A 22,267-nucleotide genomic window follows, 5' to 3' on the forward strand; every position below is an offset into this window, starting at 1 on the left:
ATGCGTAACTACAGCATATGTGTAGCGCAGGCTGCTCTCAAAAACAGCCCTTGGTCACCCTCGGAAAAAGTTAGTTGTTGGTAAATCTAGTGAGTTATATTGCGCAGAAGGATGATGTAGCTCGTAATGGGCATCCTGCCGTTTGCACAAGCTACACCCTAAACGCCGGCGTGTGCGACACAACAGACCCTGCACTATGTACAGGGAAAGGTGGAGTTGATGCAGCGACCCGACAGGCGGCCAGTGCTCGTCTCCGGAGCGGTGTACCTCCTGCGGCAGCACTTCTCATTACAATAAAAAAGCCCATTAATGCTACACAAACCCATCCAATGTGAAGTCAGAGGCGGCCGTGCTGCAGGGACCTGGGCCGCTGCTAAAGCACTGGGCCTCAGCTTGTCTCTAGCTGGCAAGCTATAAAGCGCTGCACTACTGCACTGCTCGTCATGCACGATGTGTATTCATACATATATATGTGTACATTTGGCTTTGTCCGCTGTGCGTAGTCATGTACGCTATATACATTGACGTATAGACGAGGAAAAACTGCCCGCGCATCCCTTTCATTGGACTCCTCCTTGCGACTCTTCGCGCCCACTGCACTCAATTGCGAGCGAGAACCCTGCGGCAGCAATAAAAGCAGCAAGACAAATTGCAACACGTTAGCCGCATCTGCTGTTGACGACCAGATATGGGCTAGCCGCCACTTGATGGATGTCTATACAGCAGGTGTTCATTGATGCCGGTCATCTTACCTCGTGCAGAACTCTCTGTAGTCAACTGTCGTGCCACTGAAGAACTTCCTGCAACACCAATTATAGAAACATGAGACGAGTCTTGCTACCGTACCATGGATGATACATGCGGTCCAAACGGAGCCGCTAACGCGTTTAGTGCTTTTTATCTCTACGGAGATCAATAACGGAGCATCAAATACAACTTACGATTCGACAACGCCCATTTCCTCCTTGGTGAGAGGTTCACCGAATGTCATAAGAATATTGCGCATCTGTTGCACAGTCAATGAGCCGCTTCCCTGATCAACAGTAGCACCGACACATATGTCCTTAACTTGAATATAATTTGCAGAAATACCATGAATGCATGTTGGCGCTGCAATAGTACGAGATGGTGAACGGCGGCATGCACACTCGAACGTACATTGGGGTCAAAGTGGGCGAACGCGCCGACTAGGTCTTCAATGTTGTCTTCAGGATGGGTGCTCTGAGCTGCGAACTGCTGGAATGTGGAGTAGTCAAGCTGGCTTCCATTCTCCTGTTCAAACTTCTCTACATCAGCGTAGGATGGGGCAAGGCCAAGCTGTCTGGCTAGAACAGCAGCGTCCGTCGTCGAAACTTTTCCGCCTGAGGCGCGCTCATTGTACTTTTGCTTCATTTCGTCATTCTCTACCATCTCCTTCAGAGCCTCTTCCATGTCTTCGTCAGCTTCCCCTAAGCACACGGCAACACTACCAGGTTCCAAAAGTTCATCGTGGCACTCCAATCGCTACCACATTCCCAACATCATTGTGCCAAATAAGGTATAATGCTTTCCGCTCTCGTTACAACGCAGCAGCGATGACGGTGGCAGGCGCACAGGTTGCGAACCGGGAGTTAACCTGGTAATGAGAAGCACATCCTGACCCGCTAATCAGGGTCACGTGAACTATCTGGTGTCAACAACATCCATTAGGGTCAAAGACCCCAAAGAAGGAGACTCACCTTCCGAGCCTTCTGTGTCATATGCATCTTCCTCAACAACGCGCTTGGGCTTCCACTCGAACCCTGGAATCCACATGAAGTAGTTGAGTTCTTCATCGTAAGGTTCCAACACCTCTCCGGGTCGGGGAAGCTTGTGGTAGCAAATAGGGCATCCTTTCTCTGCACGACCCATCTTCCTGATTCAGATGGTGGAGCAGGGGAGCACAAAGCGTGTCAACGTCGCTCCACAGTAAAGAAGCGACCTCCGGAGCAGACAACGGTTGGAAGAAAGGCACGATCTCGGTGTGCTTTTGAGCTGCATTCAAGCAACAAGACATTGGGCATAACTCTGTGCACTGTTCGCAGCAATGAGCATAGAGACTGCCGGGGGAAACCCTCCCAACCGTACATTTTACACACCACTCAGCCGTCGCACCCCATGCCAAGCCACTCTGTTGCCATCCCTGACACCCGCAAATTTGGAAGGATTAACCAACCCTTTCAAAAACTCAGTGGAAGCAGATCAAACACAGACCCTAGTGAACATCCCAATAAACAAGTAATCCGTGCTTCACAGACTTAATACACTGTGCGGCATGCGACGGCAATCCGCACACAAATGGGCAGCAGTTTCGCCACACATGAGAGAAGCAAGGGCCGAATTTTCAACAAACACTTGTTGTGCATATGATAGAAAGTATGGTAAGCGCTCCTCAGAAACGTTTGAACACCGTCGATGCATCGTGGATGGGCCGCTGAGCCCAGCAACGTATGGGAAAAGGTCTCACCTTTGGGCTTATTGCTGAAGAAGGACCCTCAAGTCCATGAATAAACTTTTTAGTCTGTATTGTAAGATGATCCGTACATGCACGAAAGCAGTGGCACAAGCGAATGGTGGCGTTGGGGTACGTGCGAGGTTTGACAAGCCACGCGCGACTGATGCTGGTCTGTACAGCCGAGTGTACACAGGTCAAGGAAAACATAACAAAGCAAGACAATTTTTTTGCAGTATATAAATGTGCAAAATTCAGTGAACTAATTGGGGAGTGTTGATTCTTTTATTGCAGTTCCTCACCTCACGCAATCGATGATAAGCACGCCCATCGATGGCGACCATTTTGCTGGCCCTAACTGCTGGTACAACTTGGGAGTGTTTCGGCAACGAAGGAACATAAGCTCGGCTATCTGCAGTGAATTATAATGTTTCCACAGTAGGTGTCATTTTGCCTAATGTCACCACTCCCTTCCAGAGTTTTTCCTAGCCTGCACTCAACAACAAGCGAACCAGAAACGGACATACCGGTAGTCCCGAGTTACACATCAAGTCTTCGTGCTCAAAATTACCATTGTATATCGTTTCACATCCAATTAAATACCCACAAATCTGCTTAGGAGCGATGTTAGACGTCTGCTTTGCCCTGCATTGGCAACATTGAATTCATTCATTAGCTGGCAGCTACCTGCAGTATGTGATGAATGTGCATGTTCAAAGCACTTAAGGTTGCCCGCACTTCACAGCAATTGCGAAAATGTCGAAGTGTAACAATTTTTCCGAGTTCCGAAGGTTTCCTATCTAGTTTGACAATTAACGGCGTCGTTCGCCGGCTGGGTGCGTAAGCTATAGTAAGCATCCCAATTAGTGATATTTGTATCACAGGTACGAGCATGCCTGAATCCAAATCATAGGCATGGAGTATGAATCGCTTAGCTTACCTGCTTCTCCAGCAGCCAAGCATCCTAAGCTGGGCGGTTCAAGCTTCTTACGGGCAAGAAGCCTTGTTTGCCTCCGCATGCGGTACATATTTTTCACCTTGAGATGCAGTTACGGGATTTGAGGTGGATCTCGATAAGTTGCAAAGCACCTTGCTGCATCGCAAGGTTCACGAAGGCCCCCCACAAGCACAAACAGGATGTCATTGCTGTATATACAAGCACTGTAGATAGTTGTCGACAACGTTTGTTTGGGTACAACCCAGATACTGTTGCCGGATAAGAGTGCATTTGCCCAATTCAGGCGGAATTGCGAATGTCCCACAAAATATGCAATATCTGCGCCCCCATCCCCTCGCGGAAGTAGCACGTGCTCTCTTGTGCAGGGCGAAGGTGCTTGTGCTCGTGCTTGCCCTGAATATGGCTGTATTGGTATGTACCACCATTCTGTTGCTGCGCACTCCATGCGACCTACGATTGCTTCTGCTGCTTGGTTCAGTTCGTGTCCGTGCAGCACTGGCTCGAGCATCTAGACAATGAGTTGGTTGCTGAGGGTGCTGGAGTCCTGGTGTTACCGCAGATGCGCAGAGGGCCCGTTATAAATGTACGAAACTCGTCGAAATCATCAGCTCTCTAGTGTTCTGCCGGATCCGTTGCTTGTTTAGCCTTCCCAACGTTTTCGGCCGGCAAACCGAGCATAGAGCGTAATGTGGAGTCTCGTCTGATTGAACCTTGAGACTCGGTGACACCGGTAGATGCGCCAGGGTGTCCAGAGAAGCGCTGATGGCGTACGGTGAGCCTAAAGAAGCTCGCCGTTGTTGGACCAAACAGACTAGACCAAAGAAAACGAGTAGTTTCCACACTAGAACACGCAAAATGGAAAGGGTTTAAGGGGCTCTGGTTTGTGAACGGCAGCGACCACCGAATATTTAAACAATTCTCAGCTGCACTGATCATGCCGGTGACTACCGTGGTTACCGAAGAAGCAAGGGCTGTCAGTTCATTGCTGCGATGAGTGATTTCTAGTGAGCCTCGGAAAATACTTCGTCCTGCATTTATCATATCTATATAATGCAGTATTCTCGCTTTCTTTGGCACATACGAATTATTTTCGGGATTATTTAAGATACAATTCTTCTCCCGGGTAATTCAGCGATGTGGGCCAACCGATTCACCCGATAACGAACAACAAAATGACCCAATTACCGCCTGGCGAACGTCTTTGGTTTTTTCCTCTTGTGGCGAGCTATAGGGGAAGTGGAAATCTACCAGAAACGAATTTCCTCAGTTGGGGATAGCTGTCGAAGATCGTTTATTCTAGTTGCTAGCATGGAATTCCTCTGGTTTCTTCATACGTTCCCTCTCTGCTGCCGAAGGTGGGGAGTTCTGAGGCTGTTGGCGTATGGCACTGGCTCGCGACAGCCGCGTTCACCGTCGCGTCGACAAGCCGCGTCCTCAGTGTTCCCTGGCGATGCTGGAAACCAACGGGTGGAAGAGTGTTTTGTTGTTCTGAAAAAACACTCAACGCAAGAGAAGTAAGCAAGAGACTGATAAAAAATTCCTCTGGATACAGAGGCGGCTGAAACAGCATGAGTATGGTGCATTCGGTTGGGCCGTCTGCTGCCTGAAGGCTTGTAGTAGTCATGCTCTGATTTACTTTATGCTGCTCCATGCATTTGTACAGGAAAGAGCTAACTTCTGCGGATCCTTGTCAGTGGTACTACATTTCTGTCGACCGTGCACCTTCGAAACTTGATTAATGCATTGTGTGGGTACTACCTGTGCTGAAACGTGGGGGAAGTAGGCGTAATTGCTGAATGTATCCACTACAACGCACATGCCACCGTTGTTCCTGACTGATAATGAGTACACTATGAAGTCCGTTACCATATTCCTCCAGACCCATCAGTGGACAGGCAGGTTCCGCAGGAGTCTGGGGTCCATTAATTAACTCCCCCATGGCCTGGAATGGAGGCCCGTGCGCTTTGCAGAATGCGTCCGTTCAAAATGGCTTTGGAAATTACAGTTGGGGATGGCCACTGCGCCTGATAGCGAACGAGATTCCAGCCGATGCTGCGGTGCTTCTACTGTATTGCAATTTTGAGCGTAGTAATAACTGCACCCGCATAAGTGTCAAAATGAGTAGGACGCAAGCAATTTTTGAAGAGGAGAGGAAATCATCATACAAATGGGCTGTAGCAGAACACCTGGCCGATGGGGCACCGCATCATCATACAAATGGGCTGTAGCAGAACACCTGGCCGATGGGGCGCCGATAGACTACGCCAGCGGCCACGACGTTAGTGCAGTTGGAATACTTTACCTTGAAGCCAAACTGCTAGAGTGGGTGAAGCTAACCAACAAGACTTTTATTGTCCAACAATTGAAAACTCTTCACCAGGTTTGTCAGGGATTGACAATCGGTTCGAACAGTGAAGCGTGTGCCACGTAAGCAATGCCAAGACTATTTTACTACTCTCAAGATTGCATAGTGATCTTTTCGTGTGTTGGGCCCGTCTGCTCTCTCTATGGGAAACGACATAAGGGTCAGGCGACGCTTCGATGCTATTCAAATTGTTAGATTGCTGAGAGAGCACCATTCCAACTGCTGTGTTACTGGCGTTGGTTGTTAAGAAGGATGGCTGTTCGAAATCAGCCAGTACCAATATTGGAGATGACGTCAGCAATCTGATGACGCTTCTGGGGGCTCCACCCACATTCTTCTATTATCTATTGCCGGGTCTGTGATGCTGTACAAAATACCAATACAGTTGTAACGTACTACGACGGGAATTCCTGGTTCGACCTCCCCTACCTGTACACCAAACCCTAAAACGTAGTTGCTAGCACAAACGGAACAAATGTTGTGCTGTCATGAACTACGGTTTCGAGCGTGGAAATTGCAGACCGTATCGTAGGTACTGTAGGAGTACGTGCTTACTCCGGCTGATAACAAGCTCATCATTCATGTACTAATGATTCGTTCCCTATTGACCAGGTCTAAGAAATCGTGATTATCATGCCTGTGCATTTCGGCTGCTGTATTTATCATCCCAAATGACATCCACGTCTATTCCACCTTGCACTTATGCAACGATGATGCTGCAATCAGGCAGGACGGGGGTCTTTCACGCAAACATCGACGAAGTCAAATGCTAAACATAATGCAGGACCCTGCAAACTGTTAAACCGCTGGTCAATGCGCTTGAGGGTTTTAAGATCACGCAGATGCGCCAGCTGTTGTCGTTTTTCTCCGCGAAGACCGGCTTCCGTTGGAGTGCACCCAAACGCACTAATTGTGACTTGGTGCTTGCCTGTTCTAGGCAGTGCGTCTGGATGCGGCCCTGTTCGTCACTCAGAAGCGCAGGCTCGCATATGCCTTCGAACAAAACTTGGGGCTACGTTAGGCATGAGTTTGATGGGCTGAAACAGGCATCCAGGGATTGCCGTTCCGACAGCAGCTCATTGCCATACATCTGAGAAGTCTTTCCTCAGTTATACCGACTTGTTCGGTTCCTCGGGCCACAAGAAAACCGACTTCCGCAAAATTGCGGTCTTCGTAGGCTCTCATGACAATGGGCATGCATTTAGCCCCCATCTCCGTCAGACCCAGTGCACGGAAGGGGAGCTTATTTACTTCTTTCTTCTTGGGGCACTGCTCCCGATTCTCTAGCTGTACATGATGCATATGACATTGGGAGCGATTAACGACGTTCGTCTACCGTCACGCGCGTCAGAATGGTCCCACCAGTCGGGCTCACCTGCATTTTCGCTGGGTCACTATTATGTCTTGGCGGGCCGGTCTAGCGTTAGCGTCCCTCCAGCGCTAGCATGATTCACTTCCGAATGGGCGTGGCAATTTGAGCCCGTAATGTTTCCAACTGGCTGGTCCTGTGCAGCATTCGCGAACCGTAGACGCAGAGACTCTGCTATTCCTTGGAGTGGATGATTGCAGCACCTCGCAGTAGCTTCTGACGCCAGCTTCACTTCTCAGCCAGAGTCAAATGGCTCCGACAAGTCCTGTCAACGAATAATAACTCAGATAAATGCAGAGTTAGCTCGAAGAGGGGCGACTAGTTCGGCTGACTCTTCCATTGTCCCTATCAGTGCTCCCCTCAGTGCGTGGGCGGCCCAGTACTTTCCTGGTAGCCTTGCCCGCTCTGCTGTGGGTGCTTGCCAAAGTCTTACATTTCCAATTTCTTTGACTTTTCATCCATCTGCAATGTCAAACTATGTGATTGTGTTTGTTGCAAAATAATTAGGTCCGCCCCTCGGTACGGCATCCCGTATGGACACCGCACTTTTGAGTGCCGAAATCCCCGGTCCCTGTGGATTCACGGCCATGCAGAGGGGCACCTTGCTGTGCAAGTGACGTTCGTCTTTTGCGCCTGCATCCCGAGAACCATGCGATGCTACCAAGTGTAGGGAGGGCTCCAGGGTCATATTTCGGCTATTGCTTGCTGCAAGTAAGCCAAAAAAACTGATGATGAAAGTTCCCTAAATGCACCCAATCTCCCTCCCCGGTTTCCAGGCGTTCTGTTCTCAGCGGCTCACTTGTTCGGAGCTACAGAAGAGGGCGTGGGCCGCCAGGAGTTACAACGCTTGAAATGGCACCTCAAGGTGCAAGACAGCCCACCGTACAACACAAACAACACTTCTTGGTTCTATATACTAACACTACAGATCTTGCTTACCTGCTTTCGTTTGGTTTGCCAAGTAGGGCCAAGTAAGGTTCATGCGCCCACTGCAGACGGACTCGTGGCTATCGCACAGATTATATTACAACGATCCTCGCGTAAATTCGACTGCTCTCGTTAGAGTGCCAATGACTGCTAAAGAGCTGAGGGGAGGCTATTAGATACTAGTAAGGAACTTCTCTGAATTCCTCCGGTTCAATTGCAGCTTATGGCGGTCCCAATGTTGAACATTCTCCTAAGGGGGAAAACCCCTCTAGTGACGCCTAAATCGACGACCCCGGTCAAACGGGCAAGGGCTAGTCTCATGAGTAAATCAGGATTCCTACCTGAGTCGTAATTCACAACAAGATTAAAGAACAGGATGCATTTTCGTAAGGGTACATAGCACAACATGCGCGGTAGAGGCTACCTTCGGCGCAGCAGGGGTTCCGTAGCGTTATAGGCTTGTGTTTGCCTCGTTAGTGCAGGGCTTTAGGGACCTTCAGAAAGTGTAAATCGATTGATTTGCAGAAAACTGTAGAAATTCCCCAAGCTGTGTTCGTATTGTCATGCAATTATTCAGAGGGTTCCTCCAGCCCCCATTGGCCGAGCGGGGCCGCAGGCAGAGTGCGCGCTAGTGTTGCACTTAAACGGGGTAAGAGGAGGCATCAGTGTGCCTGGCGCATCCTTGCCTGTTTTGCAAAAGGATGTTCATTTGAATTGTCGGGGGGAAGGCTTGAAAGGAGCTCATATTCATGACGAGGCCCGCACTCTACTTAGACTGGAGCGCGCGTGCTGCCGGAGAGCCTTAGGGGAGGCGGCGTTCATTTGTCGATCCCTGTGCCGCCTTTCGTGCACGTGTTTATAACGTTCTTCTTTCCGCTTCATCTGCACGTGCACAATATATATTTTGTATTCTCAATTGAGATGGATTGGCCTACGGCAGGAGCTGCGCACTGGCCGTCGCCGCCCTCTGGCATCCCTATCCCGTGAGCCGGTGGGGTGCATTGTTTTCTTTGTTTTCGGCTAAAGGCGGCCTCCGACCTCTCTGTATCTTTCTTGCTGACCTCCCCCAAGCTCGGGGCCCTCGAGGGGGCGCTCCCAGGCGCCAGAGTCCCAGGCTATGCTGTATAAACCACAGGAGCATTTCGTTTGATCGCCCATATCATCTGTTTCCTTGCCCGCAGTGTATCGACACCAGATGGAATGGATTGTTTACGATTTATTTGCTGCTCTTCCGCCAATCTTTGCGAAGAACCCATGAAGGTCCGCCATTTATTGCTTTCCTCGCCGTCCACTCCAACAGATTGATTGGCGTTTCTTATTCCGAAAGGGAATAACCTGCGGAGTCTTTGGATTTCTCCGGCAGCCTCCGAGGCGAGCAACAAAGGGAAATGTGCACTGCTGGCTCACATGGATCTTTGGACTGCGAAAGGACTTCAGCCCTTGTGAAGGGGGTTTCGTGCGGGGCTGAGTGATCCTGCAGCAGTGGGCCTCGACGGCTACCCGTACTGCAGCTGGTTTTCCATCCACGGGGTAAATACATACAGTTCTATTGCTTCGTGGTAACGAAGTGTAGTCGGTGCATTTTGGGGCCGTCTGGGGCAGCTACTCTCACTGTGTAGCAGTCCTTGACATACACACAAACCCACATACCCAACCACACCCACACACCCACACACAATTAACCGTCTTACTCATTGTCACCTACATTTGCAAACTATGCACATGGTAGTCCATCAACAGTACTGGTTTTGGCGCAGTCTCCTCTCCGGCTCCAGCAATAGCGGGAAGAAGCTCCAGGCCCGTTATCAGGGCTCAGCAGAGAAAGTTTTCGTTTAATAGCTTCTTCGACCGGTCACAGAGTCGTGCGTGTACGTGCATACACATTGCAGAGTCAGGCGCTTCCTGCCTTCCGCTGCTGTCCCCGGAAAGATTGAGCACATCCTCTATGATATTGAGGAGTCGTAGCTGGAGGGACATCGCCGCTTCGTTGTCCCTATTATACTTCCGGGTGGGTTCACACGCCGTGTGCTTCCCCCGTTCTGGAGCTGTCGATTGGGGTGTGTGTACACCGCAGCCCACAGGGAGGCTGAATGAACAACAGGATCATTTCCACCGAACGCAGTTCCTCGTTTCGTGAAATTCGGTGTTGTGGGAGCGACGGAAAGGACCTTAAAAGTAGTACCTTTCCTTGCGCGCCCAGACACCAAGACGACGCGGGTTGTACAAACAAAGGTTGTTCGCAGTTTAGCTGAGCTGTGGTATTGTTCATTCACATCGGGTCATGGTGGATGGCGTGTGCCCTCGACAGATCCTGCGTTTTATCCGAACTCTTTTTGGCTGTAGGTGGCTTGTCCCCGCCTCCACAACCCCGAACCGAAAGGCTGCTGTTGCTGGTTGTTGCAGGGGCGGCTTATGTGTAAAGCACACACACACACACACATTCACTCACAAGCGTATAATCATTGGTGTGTTTCCAGTTGCATGTTGCTGTTGTGCCTGGAAGTGTGTGCGAAGACTTCTTGACAGCCTGCTTTGTGCGAGTTCGCGACGTGTTCTTATCTTTTTGATTTCAAGTATTTTTGTTCATCGTTCGGAGCCTCAGCAGCAGCTGTGAGAACTTGTCCCCCAAGACGGGCAATGGACGGCCACCTGCATCCGCAGCAGCCGGGCGTCGCGGCGACCTCCTCTTTCGGCAGCCCTTTCCGCACTATGACGGCTTGCGATAGCCAGGGGTCTTGCGTGGCGCCGGTTGCTGCCGCCGACTCTCTGGCCCTTCGTTTGTCGGCGGCGCAGTTGTCGAACGGCAGCAGCCGCAACACAGCAGGCAGAGCGCCTTGTCTGCTGCCGCCTCCCGCCTCCACCGCTGCTGCTGCACTGCATTGGGGTGGGCCCACGGCGGCAACAAGAAGTGGCGGCGCGCAGCTGCAAGGGCCAGCAGCCGGCGGCGCCAGTTTTGGGGGACCCTGGGGGCCGGCAGCAACGGCATCTGCTGCTGCAACTGCCACTACCGGTTTCCCCGCCTCTACGACGGCGACAACAGCAGCTACTGCAACAGCTGCAACGGCAACTGCAACTGCCACTACCGGTTTTCCCGCCCTCCACCCCAACGCGTATACCAATGCTCGCCAGCAGCATCGGGACTTCAGGTGTACCCCCCCCGAGGCGACGAATGCTTCGCGCGCAGCGGCTGCAGGAGAAGAAGAAGATGCTGCCTCCTCCTTTCTCGCCGCTTCCAGCAGCAGCCGGCCGTCTTTCCCCGGCTCCGCCGCGAGCCCGGCCATCCAGCAGCAGCCCATGAGCGTCGCGTACGATCTGCCGTGTGCGGGCGGAGTGGGCGCTGTGGCCCCTCTCGTCGCATCGGGTGTACAGGCAGGTTATGTTCGTTTTCTTGTCGAGGGACAATCGCCGGAGCGCATGCGCAAGTCCCCAGCCGTCGTCGATCTGCAAGCCCCCCCTGGCTACGAATATGTAGACCTGTCTGTCGTTTCTCCTAGCCTCGAGGCGCGCCCTGCTGCGGAGCAGGAGCTGCTGATTCAAGAGTTCACTGCTCGCTCGGCAATAGGAGTGGGGGGCGGCGGACCTGCTGCAGGGGGGGCGGCGGCCTCCAGCATACCAGCTGGGCTCTGTGTCCATTCGCCTTCGCCGCAAGCCCCTGATGACTTAGGGAAAAGAAGGTCGGCGACTTTATCTCCTCCCACGCAAACTATGCGCGACAAGACGACTGGAAGGAAAACAAAAAGTCATCAGTCAGCGTTCGACCCGCCTTCTCCCGTAGACTCAGCAGCCTCAGCCCCCTCAATGAGCTTTTCCGCAGAAGGGGGACGCGAGGGGATTGTCTCTGTACCTCGGGCCGATACCTTGGAAAACAAAACAGGAAACAATTTGCTGCAGGTGGATGGTGGGACTTTGTCGATTCAGAAGTTGCAGGGGGAGGTGCAGTCGTTTGTCAGTATAATGTACGACTCGGTTTTCAACACAAGTCCCACATGGCAGGTGCCGCTGTACGCGTCGTCAGGTCGAGGTCTCCATACACTGCAGCTGTCGGACGTCGTCATCTCGATGCACTCCCCCTGGTGCACGAGGAAGCAGTGGCTAGACCCGCAGCTTTTTGGGGGCCGGCCTCTTGAACATCCCCTGTTTGATCAGGGCTCGGGACACGCAGATGCGCTGAGACAGCTCACAGCTCTCAAGGCCTGCATAGGCGACTTCGCCGTCACTGTGGAGTGCGTGCAGGCGTGTGTAGCGGGTGCTGGCCGGTTGTCTTGTGCGCTAAGAGGTACGCTGGTTGCACCTGGCATCTCCTCCTGCGATACCGATGTTTCGAGTGAGGCAGGCAGGGAGGGGGCAAGGCCCCCACAGGCCCCCAAGGTGGGCCGCTTCGCCCACTTTCTTACACTTATCCCGAAACCCTTGACGGATGAGCAGCCCGCAGACTCCGCAGTTGAAGGACCGAGGAAGAATGTCGCAGTCGACTCGCGTCCCTGGCTGTTGGTTGCTCGTCGTCTGTACTTTTTGATTGAATCGGAGATGTTTTTGGCGATCAATGCACCTGAAGGAGGGGGAGGAGCAGCAGCAGCTGCTGCTGCTGCTGTTGCTGCTCCATCTTCTCCGCAGGTTGTTGGCGGGCAGGCGCTATTATACGATGGAGATTTATCATTGGGAGTTCCCAAGGGGCCGGAGGCCCCCCTGCGCCTGCAGACAGGAAGGAATGCAATGCACGTGGGGTCCCTGCAAGAGCTAGCAGACCCCCGCGCGACAGCAAAGAGGACTCCACCTCTTAACAGTCTGTCGCTAGTGCTGAAGTCAGCCATCGCCTTAGGGCACGACAGAGCGGTTTCTCTCTCGGGAAAGACCCGGGGGACGGCTGCTTCCCTCCCCTCTCGCGGCGACATCTCCACAAGCGCTGATTGCATGGAGGCAGCTGTGGCGCAGCTCGCGACGGGGCTGCTGGCAGACTCCCCAACAAGGAGTCCGCAGCAGATGGTCACAGACGCCGCTTCGTGGACTGCGCTTTTGCAGAACCCGGCGCAGCGCCAGCGGCGGAGTCGCAAGAAGAAGAAATCCGCTCGACAAGGAGGCGCGAATGCCTCCTCCGCAGACCCAGACACTTCTCAATTTCTCGCCGGGAACGGCTTGACTTCTGCTGCTGCCGCCCAATCGGCTTCCTTTCAGCTGCAAGGGGTTCTCCAGCAGCAGCAGTACGAACAGAAATGCCTGCAGGACAGGCGAGACGACCTCCTCAGTATCAGCCCTCTCGCTTCCAAAGGCATTCTGGCTCTCCCTGCTTCGCAAGGAGTTCCCCCCGATGCATTCGAACGCGCAGTCTTCGTCTCCTGGATCCCCAGAGCAGCCCGTGCCCAGGAATACAGAGACAAGGAGGAAGCAGAGAACAGAGTGAGCCTGCAGCAGCCAGCCAGACAGTTAATGAGCGGTGGCATGTCGTGTGTATTTCCGTCTCTTACTATTCCCATAATTCTGCCGATGCGATCCAGTTCGTTGCAACTGAATATTTGGGTCCAAATGGCAGATCGAGCGCAAACACTCGTTAACATATGTTGTTTCAGTTGTCGGATTGTGGTGCTATTTGGTTTTTTTGCACTGTGTGCAACTTTTATTCCGTCCTAAATAGGTTCGTCTGTGCACGTAGTAGGCAGTTGCTTGCAGTGCGGTTGAGCTTCGCAGGTACTTCTCATTATTGCGATTATTTTTTGTTTGCTTCTCTCAGCTGAAATCGGTTCTTTCGAACAAGATGGGCATACGCGGGATTGAACGCGTTTCAGTGTTTCCTCCTCGGGGGTCTCATTGCTGCATAACCTTTTACAATTCCGAGGCGTCGACGGCGTTTTTGTTGGCGTATGCGGGAGGCACGTTTACCGCGAAAACGGAGTTGTTTAAACAGCGCATCTGTGCTTCCTTCAATGTTGACGTTGACAGAGGCATTCAAAGAGTTTTCATTCGTATTGAAGGAGTGAAGCTGATGCCGCCGACAGGTCGCGCCGTCGATCCGGAGCCAAAGTCTTAATAATTGTTGGTATTTATTCTGCACGGATTCTTTGAACGTGAAATGTCTGCCGTAGGGCCCTCAGCATACATTGTTGAAAGTAGTCTCGTTGCCTGCTCCATGCCTTTGTTTGTTTCCTCTCCATCCTGCTGGCCAAGCCCAGGCAGAGGGGATATGTATTTGAGTTTGTGTTGATCGGAAGTCCCATATTGCTCAGGTCTGCGTGCGTGCATTGGCAACGGCTGTCTGGCATGATCACCGCACTCTAGTTCGCCGACGAACCTTTTTTAAGGGGAAATGGTGCTGATGGTTTGCGGGACAGACAGATAGATTGACCCCCCTACAAAGCCGCCCCTAGCCTCAAGAGGCTGTAGATAATCATGTCTGCCAATTATTACTTTCGTTTATTCCGTCCGGCGTCGTGCGTTCCCACCGCCGTAGCATGGAGTATAATGACATCGCCTTCGATGCTGCAGTGCATGCATCTGCCCAGCAGACCGATGCCTCTTAAACCCGGCTCAGTTCTGCAGGAAATGCATTGATGCAATTCAAGCTGCGTCCATACTTGTTGGTTCGGGCCATTGTGTTAATCCTGGCATCTGTGCGTCGCCATCACAGGGATCTGCCCACGACGGTCTCGCCTGTTTTTGCTTCAGGGGGGACCCTGGGGCCGGGCCCCTGGGGTCCATGCATTTGATGCAGCTCTTCTGTTTTGCATTGGGCTCCCTCCCCTTGTTGCCTCAGTTCGTGCACGCGTTTTTAAACGTGGGCGGTGGTGTATTATTTGGCTGTGCGCAGTTCAGCCCCAGTTGTTACTTTGCTTTCATGCACTGGGGAAAAACAGATGCTTTCCGGTGTCTTCGGACGAGCCGATTGGCCCGCTCTTGCCTTCGCAAGAAATCCATATTCAACAGATAATTCCTCAAAGCCTAAGACTGTTGGGAACCATATCCATTCTCTCTGCACTGTGTGGGTTGACTGACAGATCTAGTCGAGAGCAGGCAGAGCTACACTGCAGCTAGGTGTGCCGCTTCTGCTACCCCTATCTACGTAGAGCTGCTTGGGTCAATCAAAGCGAGTGACGCCTCTATCGTGTTCTCACGCTACGGATGGACTAAATTGAGCCGGCGTGGAGCATCTAGCTTCGAAATGGGCTTTCATGTGACTGCTCCAGCCCATGAGTACTCTGTCAATATTCTTCAATCTTCAATCTTCAGCAGTCAATGACAGATGATCCCCATATTTTCTATAAGTGGGTTTTTGTAGCTTTGGCTGGCAGGTAGCGAGCGACGTCGTAATCAACGATATGGCGGCAATCCGTCCCGTCGTACACAATGCTGCTCGGGCTAATCGGGCAATAATTAACAGACAGACTCGTGAAAGCTTTAGCAAACTGTAAGATCTGAAGTCCCACCAGACAACACAAGGAGCTCCGCCAACAGCTGGTGGGCTGACCGCGTTCCTCGGCACATCTAGCAGAAGCCGCGCGAACCACATTCTTTTCGTTTTCGATTTTCCATGGACACATCGAAAACCATCGAATTTACAATTCAATTAAATATTGAATCTCAGGGAAACTAACGACACGGTGCAGTTGCGGTGACCATTGGACCCTCTCGCGAGCCCCCCGTTTGTTACTGGGCTCATCAGCCGCCGGTCGGTCGGGGGTCCTGCGGCGTGCTAGCCGTTTGCTTGTTCGTTGTTGATTGAGTATTCGTTTATTGCAAAACATCACATTCAAAAAGGCAGACAAAAGCCGATGAATGCCTCGCACTTTGCTCCCGTCGGTTTGTTTGAATCGACTGCTTCTTACCGGCTCCGCAGAGCAGCGGCAGCAGCTCAAGAAAGGCGACGCCGGTGTGCGGATACCTTTCGCCCTGTTGAATCATGGAAAGTTGCAATTTAAACTGTGAGCGGGCTCCCCTCCTTGGAGAGCGGCATATCTCCAGGCAGGCGGAACAAAAGTGGGCTCGGCGGCAGCGGACCGCCTACATGGCTCGGCAGTGGGGGCCCCAAAGAAGGGGCAAGTGCTATTGGTCATTCAACTCGTACTCACGCCAACGCCGAAGAGGAAGTCGACAGACTTTCCAATGTTGGCTGAACGATGTCTTGTTGAATACGTTGGGCGGCGTGGGTGCGTTAGTGTTGGGCGCTCTCGCGTTGTGTGTTTCCGCCGCTCTGCTGATGATTTTCTTCTCAGCCTTCAGCTGCCTCTTGGCCGGAAAGGACTTCACGGAAAGCGCTATTGGTCGGCTTATGTTCAATCAGGCGGCTTTCCTGGAGCAACTGGTTCGTGCGCCCTTCTCTTTAGTTGTTACAGGCGTGAGGGCGGCCAGCTACCTCGCTTGCGCCTATGTAAATAGCTTACTAGCGGTTATATATGCAGCACTAGACCTGCTATGGTTCGTTTACGTAGACTGGGGTCCGGTTGCCCACAGACCTTGGAAGAAGGTTTGGCAGGCATTGCCTTCGCTGTTGCTACAAGCCGCAATTTGGGCTCTTTTGGTCGAAGTTGTTCTCATTTTGGTTTACCTGCGTTTTGGCAATGTGTACAAAAGGATCAGCAGACATTGGACAGGGCGAGTATCTGCCCGACCGGAGTCAGTAGATGGAGAGCACCTACCTGCGCGTTTTCCTGTCTGTATGAAGAATTTCAGCTGCTCGGGCGAAGACAGTTTCGCGGAATTTTTGCTGATGAGACGGGAACAATTCAGGGAGGCACGAAAACGGAAATCCCCCAAGAGAGAGAACACCCCAGTAGACAGCTTCGACGAAGATAATGACGCGGCCTACGGCGCCACAACCTATAACGGCGAAAGTAAAGAGCATTATCATGCCGATTTGTTATTATCGTCCGGTGGAAGGCAGTCTGCTAGCGAAACAGAATCAGAATATGACTCTGAAGAGACTGACAGCGAAGATGGGGATTTTCTTGGCAAACAGACAAACACACACGGCGAAGAAGATCATCTTGCACAAACCTGGGTTGCTGGCGGCGATATCAAGAGCCTATTTGCACCTTTGGAGTTGGAGGGAAAACTATATAACGCCTTTCGCTCAAACAGAGAGGCAGCTGAAGGCTCAGAAGGCTACGAAAGCGAACAAGCGGTCAACACCCCTGCAAGCGAAGGCTTCGAACTCGAAGATGCAAACGAATGGCCTCGCAGGCATTCGCCTGCAAGTGAGGGACATGTGGGACGTCGTGTGGATGTTGATGAACCATCGTTGACTTGTGAACTTTCAGGCCCTGAGCCCGCCTGCTATGAAATGGAAGAATTCACCGATGGCTTCCCGGGCAGTCCGCTGTTGAAGGCGTCTCCTAAGGGGGGAAGCAACGGCGATGCTGAGGAAGCTGCTGCATCACTACACAGTCGCTCCAAGGGTGGGACTGAGCTTGAGGAATGCGAAGCAGAAGAAGATGAAGATTGGTGTATTGTTGCAGATGGAGCGTCCAAGGCAGGTGCAGAGGGGTGCTAACACTCCACCCATATCGTAATTCTTCATGAGATCCGCCCACGGCCTACGGGGTGGGGGAGAACATTTTAATGAATGCTTTACACTGTGGACTCAAAGAAAGGCTAGACAGAAGGCAGCCTCATGCTGAAATCTGTGGAGAATTCGCTGCCTGAAAAAGGTAGGGGAACAATTGCACAGACCTGAGTCGGGTTTCTTGAGATGCGCATACATTCCGTGGGTTGCAGATTTCATATGAGGCTCAGCATTTAATTTTTTCATGAGTTTACTTACCATCTCTCCCTTGTATCCACCGCCACTTGGTTAACTATGTGTACGCCGATTCCGGGAAGTTTTTTCAGGTGGACGGTGCATCACCGTTCACGTTCGTAGGGAAAAGATGACAGAGGGGCAACTATGGCCAGTTCTGGAATGGATCAGAGACGGGTTATTCGAGTTGCTTGGTGGCACTTCATTGCATTTGTTTGATGTGGAGTGGGCAAGGATTGCGGTGAATTGCAGTGGTGCGCAGAGTGCTTTACATCTTGAAGAAGCTGCAGACGATTGGGTGCTTTAAATCCCAAAAGATACAAGAAAGGATTAACCATTTCCGGACTTCCTTGCGGTCTCTCCTCCCACGCTGATACATTTAGCAGTTTGCTCAAGCTGGCTGCACACGAAAAATAGAACTTCCAAGTGTCCTCCCTTCGGGAAGTGAATAACCTATCAAGGGAATGCTCGTGAGAAAATGCACAGTCCTTTAGCAAGTTTGGCGGGCTTATTCCATGTTCATTGGGTCAACAGATGCACGCACGGCTGGTACCTGCGCTGCACAGCAACGCAGGTGATGCAACAGAATCATGCAATTGTTTATTGTAAAGGTTCCATGCATCTACTGGGGTGCAGAAGGAGAGAACACGCTGCTCTTCATCGTCGCTCCTTAGCTATCGCTACTTCGCTGCAATACTGCTAAGACTAATTTACGAGAACCTGCCGCTTCTACAGTCCCTCAACGTTTCCCAAACACTACGAAACACAGAACTCGTGAGGCAGGGGGCTGTGGGGCATCCCGTTCCTCAACACGTTCGTTGTGACGTTTTTATCTGCTTAGGGTTCAGTCCGCCCGGTGGGAGACCTGGAGCGGCTCCTCCGCTTGCTCTACTTAACGAGCAGTGGTTTGGACCAGCCCTGTGGCTGCAGTGCGTGGCGAGCGACACACAGAGAACCTTAGACTGCTGAAACTGGATGCTTATCAAATTCGGAGCTAGCTGACTCCGGGAAAAGTGTTGGAATTTCCTCTGGGCAAGTAAAGCTGTTGAAAACATATTTCCTAAAGTAGGATTTTTAATTTTAGAGTATGGTGCATTAAGTAAAATAGCAACATTACAGGACAGGAAATATATTAGTGGCTTCTAGATCGGAAAATAATCCCTATGACAGGCGAAATGCTTGTCGGGTAGGTTCCGACCTGTACAAAAGGGTCACGACCGGCCTGTGTGAAGAACTGTCCCTTTTTCGCTGCAGTTATCGCACTCCACATATATCTTTCGTTGCATGCGACTAGCTCCCAGCTGCTGCCCCATAGCTTAAGAGTAATGGTCACGGAATGTTGTATGGTATTCTCTGTTCAATCCTAGGGCGAATACAGTCTGGAGACTTCCTTAAACGTACATCGCATATTCCCCTCCAGGCAGTTTTCATACGCACAGAGCTTATTTCTGAGCCATGCTCCAGCTGGAAGAGTTGCGTTACAAACTGTGGGACTTTTTGATCTGTTCGTCGGCACATGCGTGTCGGCGGTCCATGTATCCAACAACTGTGTACAGTTATAGCGCTCAAGCAAAAAAGCCCTGCTTGGGCCTGCATGCGGGGCAGTCCAGCAACCTCTGTTGCAACCAGTTGCAATGCAGACCATGCCAAGCCCCCTTCTCTCCCCCAGCTAGGTCCAAATGCTTTCGCCGCTGTGCTCAGCAAGCGCCGAGACAGTGAAGCGAAGACAGATGCTGCAACGAACTCATAGCATGTATGCAATGCAGCTCAATACAGTCTTAAAGATGACAACGGGCTGCCGTTGCACCCACCTCCGGCCATAAAATGCAAATGAACATAAGTTATGGTCGATAGAATGCAGTCGAAACAGCATAATTGATCCCCGCTACTATCGGAAAAAGCGACACACTGCTCCACACGGTTGCCTATACAACGACGACGCAAGAAACTATCAACTAATCAGCAACGGAAACAGCAGGGAGGCTTTAAGGCTTTACTAATAAGCTTTACTAACAAGAAGACGGGCATTTCTACTAGTTTTATATTAGGAGATTACCGCGTCTCGTGTTGCTGGCCACTGTTGCACATCCCCTGTCCAAAGTTTTGTGTGCTGCGTCTTCTTCCACAGAAGAAACCAGAAGCCCTCTGGGCCTAAGAATGTGCTTTTTATGATTGAAAATAAACAGTAGTCAATTACACATCATTCTGATACAAGAAAACGCGCATAAACCGTATTAATTCAAGCAAAGGCTAGGTTAGAGTGTGGTGGGGCTGCCGTCTGTGCAGGGAGGGGTGCTGCTGAGCAGATGCGATGCAGCAGCCAATCATCTACACCCCAAGAGGTGCACCCCACCGCACTTGCGCCATCTGTGTCTTAGCTCTTCATCACTTTTGTGCATTTTCACCGCGCGCTTTACTTTGTTAACGGCTCCTCGTGGCGCAGGCCCCAGAAGCTGTATTCAAACGCCCTACTCACATTCACTTCGCTTCGCTTCCCCGCAGCACCAGCTCTTGCGTGTCGCGAAAATGGAGAACAAGGAAACCTTCGCCTTCAATGCTGACATTCAGCAGTTGATGAGTGAGCCTTAGCAGTGTGTTTCCTTATATTTTGTGAATTTTCTCTTCCAAAAGCAGCCCAGTGGCCAGCTTTTTGGTGGCCTGTCGAAGTAGTGCTGTAGATAGGATTGTCCCCACGTGTACAAGTTGTCTTCTTTGGCTACACTTCTGCTTTTTTCTCGATGATGTGCCCTCGACTGCTACCTGTCTTGCAATACGTCTTCATGTTCTTAAGGAAGGAATGCAGGGAAGGGGATTTAGCTGCCCCCCCTTCCTTTTTGGATTTGTGGCCCCATGCTCCTACACTTTGTGTGTTGGTTTCCGCCTTTTTATGCAGGTTTGATCATCAACACCTTCTACAGCAACAAGGAAATCTTCCTGAGAGAACTGATTTCGAATGCTTCTGACGCACTGGACAAGATCCGCTATGAGGCAATCACCGATGCCGATAAGCTCAAGACGAAGCCGGAGTTGTTCATCCGTTTAATTCCTGACAAGGCGAACAACACCTTAACGATTGAAGACAGTGGTATCGGTATGACAAAGGCCGAGCTGGTGAACAACCTGGGTACCATTGCGCGTTCAGGCACCAAGGCATTCATGGAGGCGCTCCAGGCTGGAGGTGACATCTCTATGATTGGACAGTTCGGTGTTGGGTTCTACTCCGCTTACCTCGTAGCTGACAGCGTCACCGTCGTCTCAAAGCACAACGATGACGAGCAGTACGTGTGGGAATCCGCCGCTGGAGGATCTTTCACTGTTCAGAAGGATGACAAATACGAACCCCTCGGCCGTGGTACTCGCATCATCCTCCACCTCAAGGAGGACCAAGGCGAATATCTTGAGGAGCGCCGCCTGAAGGACTTGGTGAAGAAGCACTCTGAGTTCATCTCTTTCCCCATCGAGCTGGCAGTGGAGAAGACCCATGAGCGCGAGGTAACGGAGAGCGAGGACGAAGAGGAGAAGAAGGCCGATGAGAAGGCGGAAGAGAAGAAGGAGGGAGAGAAGGAAGGTGAGGAGGCGGAGGAGAAGAAGGAAGGGGAGGAGGAGAAGAAGGAAAAGACGAAAAAGACAAAGAAGGTCAAGGAGGTCACACGCGAGTGGGAGCAGCTGAACAAGCAGAAGCCCCTCTGGATGCGCAAGCCGGAGGAGGTGACTGAGGAGGAATACGCTTCCTTCTACAAGTCTCTCTCCAATGACTGGGAGGAGCACTTGGCTGTGAAGCATTTCAGCGTTGAGGGGCAGCTGGAGTTCAAGGCTCTCCTCTTCGTCCCCAAACGCGCTCCCTTCGACCTTTTCGAGACTCGCAAGAAACGCAACAACATCAAGCTGTATGTGCGTCGCGTCTTCATCATGGACGACTGCGAGGATATCATCCCTGAGTGGTTGAACTTCGTGAAGGGTGTCGTCGATTCTGAGGATCTCCCTCTCAACATTTCCAGAGAAAGCCTGCAGCAGAACAAGATTCTTAAGGTCATCCGCAAAAACCTCGTGAAGAAGTGCCTCGAGATGTTCGCAGAGATCGAGGAGAAGAAGGAGAACTACACCAAGTTCTACGAACAGTTCTCCAAGAACCTCAAGCTCGGTATCCATGAGGACAGCGCCAACCGTGCAAAGGTGAGACACTAAAACCAGACCCACAGCCGGCACTAGTGAATATTCAGTACACACTGGGGTGCTACTACACATGCCTGTACTAATATTTTGTTCAAGGAAAATTCCCTGGCGTTCTAATGGTGTATTGTCGCAAGGGCCAGACACCTTGACAGACTGCAACTCGTTCTGCTCGACCATGTTCTGTGGTACTAGTAGCGAGACGCGGACCTTAAGACCTCTCCCTGCCTTGTATCTTGCAATTGCTATGATGCACGCATATATATATATATATATATATATAT

The 22,267-nt window shown here is 51.5% G+C and overlaps 4 protein-coding genes across 4 annotated transcripts; 3 read left to right on the forward strand and 1 right to left on the reverse strand.

The window, feature by feature from the left end:
* Positions 1–600: 600 nt before the first annotated feature.
* EMWEY_00014920 (myosin light chain TgMLC1, putative) lies at positions 601–1,890 on the reverse strand (the record flags this gene model as incomplete). The annotated part of the gene is made up of 5 exons (XM_013479489.1): positions 601–619; positions 753–800; positions 942–1,033; positions 1,159–1,448; positions 1,719–1,890. The coding sequence occupies 5 exons, from the start codon at positions 1,888–1,890 to the stop codon at positions 601–603; spliced, it is 621 nt and encodes a 206-aa protein (XP_013334943.1).
* Positions 1,891–10,726: 8,836 nt separating this feature from the next.
* EMWEY_00014930 (hypothetical protein, conserved) lies at positions 10,727–14,111 on the forward strand (the record flags this gene model as incomplete). The annotated part of the gene is made up of 2 exons (XM_013479490.1): positions 10,727–13,483; positions 13,815–14,111. The coding sequence occupies 2 exons, from the start codon at positions 10,727–10,729 to the stop codon at positions 14,109–14,111; spliced, it is 3,054 nt and encodes a 1,017-aa protein (XP_013334944.1).
* A 2,163-nt stretch (positions 14,112–16,274) lies between these two features.
* Positions 16,275–17,567, forward strand: EMWEY_00014940 (hypothetical protein, conserved; the record flags this gene model as incomplete). The annotated part of the gene is made up of 1 exon (XM_013479491.1): positions 16,275–17,567. One exon carries the CDS (start codon positions 16,275–16,277, stop codon positions 17,565–17,567), a length of 1,293 nt encoding a protein of 430 aa, XP_013334945.1.
* A 2,772-nt stretch (positions 17,568–20,339) lies between these two features.
* On the forward strand, positions 20,340–21,998 carry EMWEY_00014950 (hypothetical protein; the record flags this gene model as incomplete). Its single annotated transcript, XM_013479492.1, has 2 exons — positions 20,340–20,391; positions 20,707–21,998. 2 exons carry the CDS (start codon positions 20,340–20,342, stop codon positions 21,996–21,998), a joined length of 1,344 nt encoding a protein of 447 aa, XP_013334946.1.
* Between the last annotated feature and the right edge of the window lie 269 nt (positions 21,999–22,267).

Source organism: Eimeria maxima, genomic scaffold (genome assembly GCF_000499605.1).
Source record: "Eimeria maxima Weybridge genomic scaffold, Emw_scaff117, whole genome shotgun sequence".
Classification (NCBI taxonomy): domain Eukaryota; phylum Apicomplexa; class Conoidasida; order Eucoccidiorida; family Eimeriidae; genus Eimeria; species Eimeria maxima.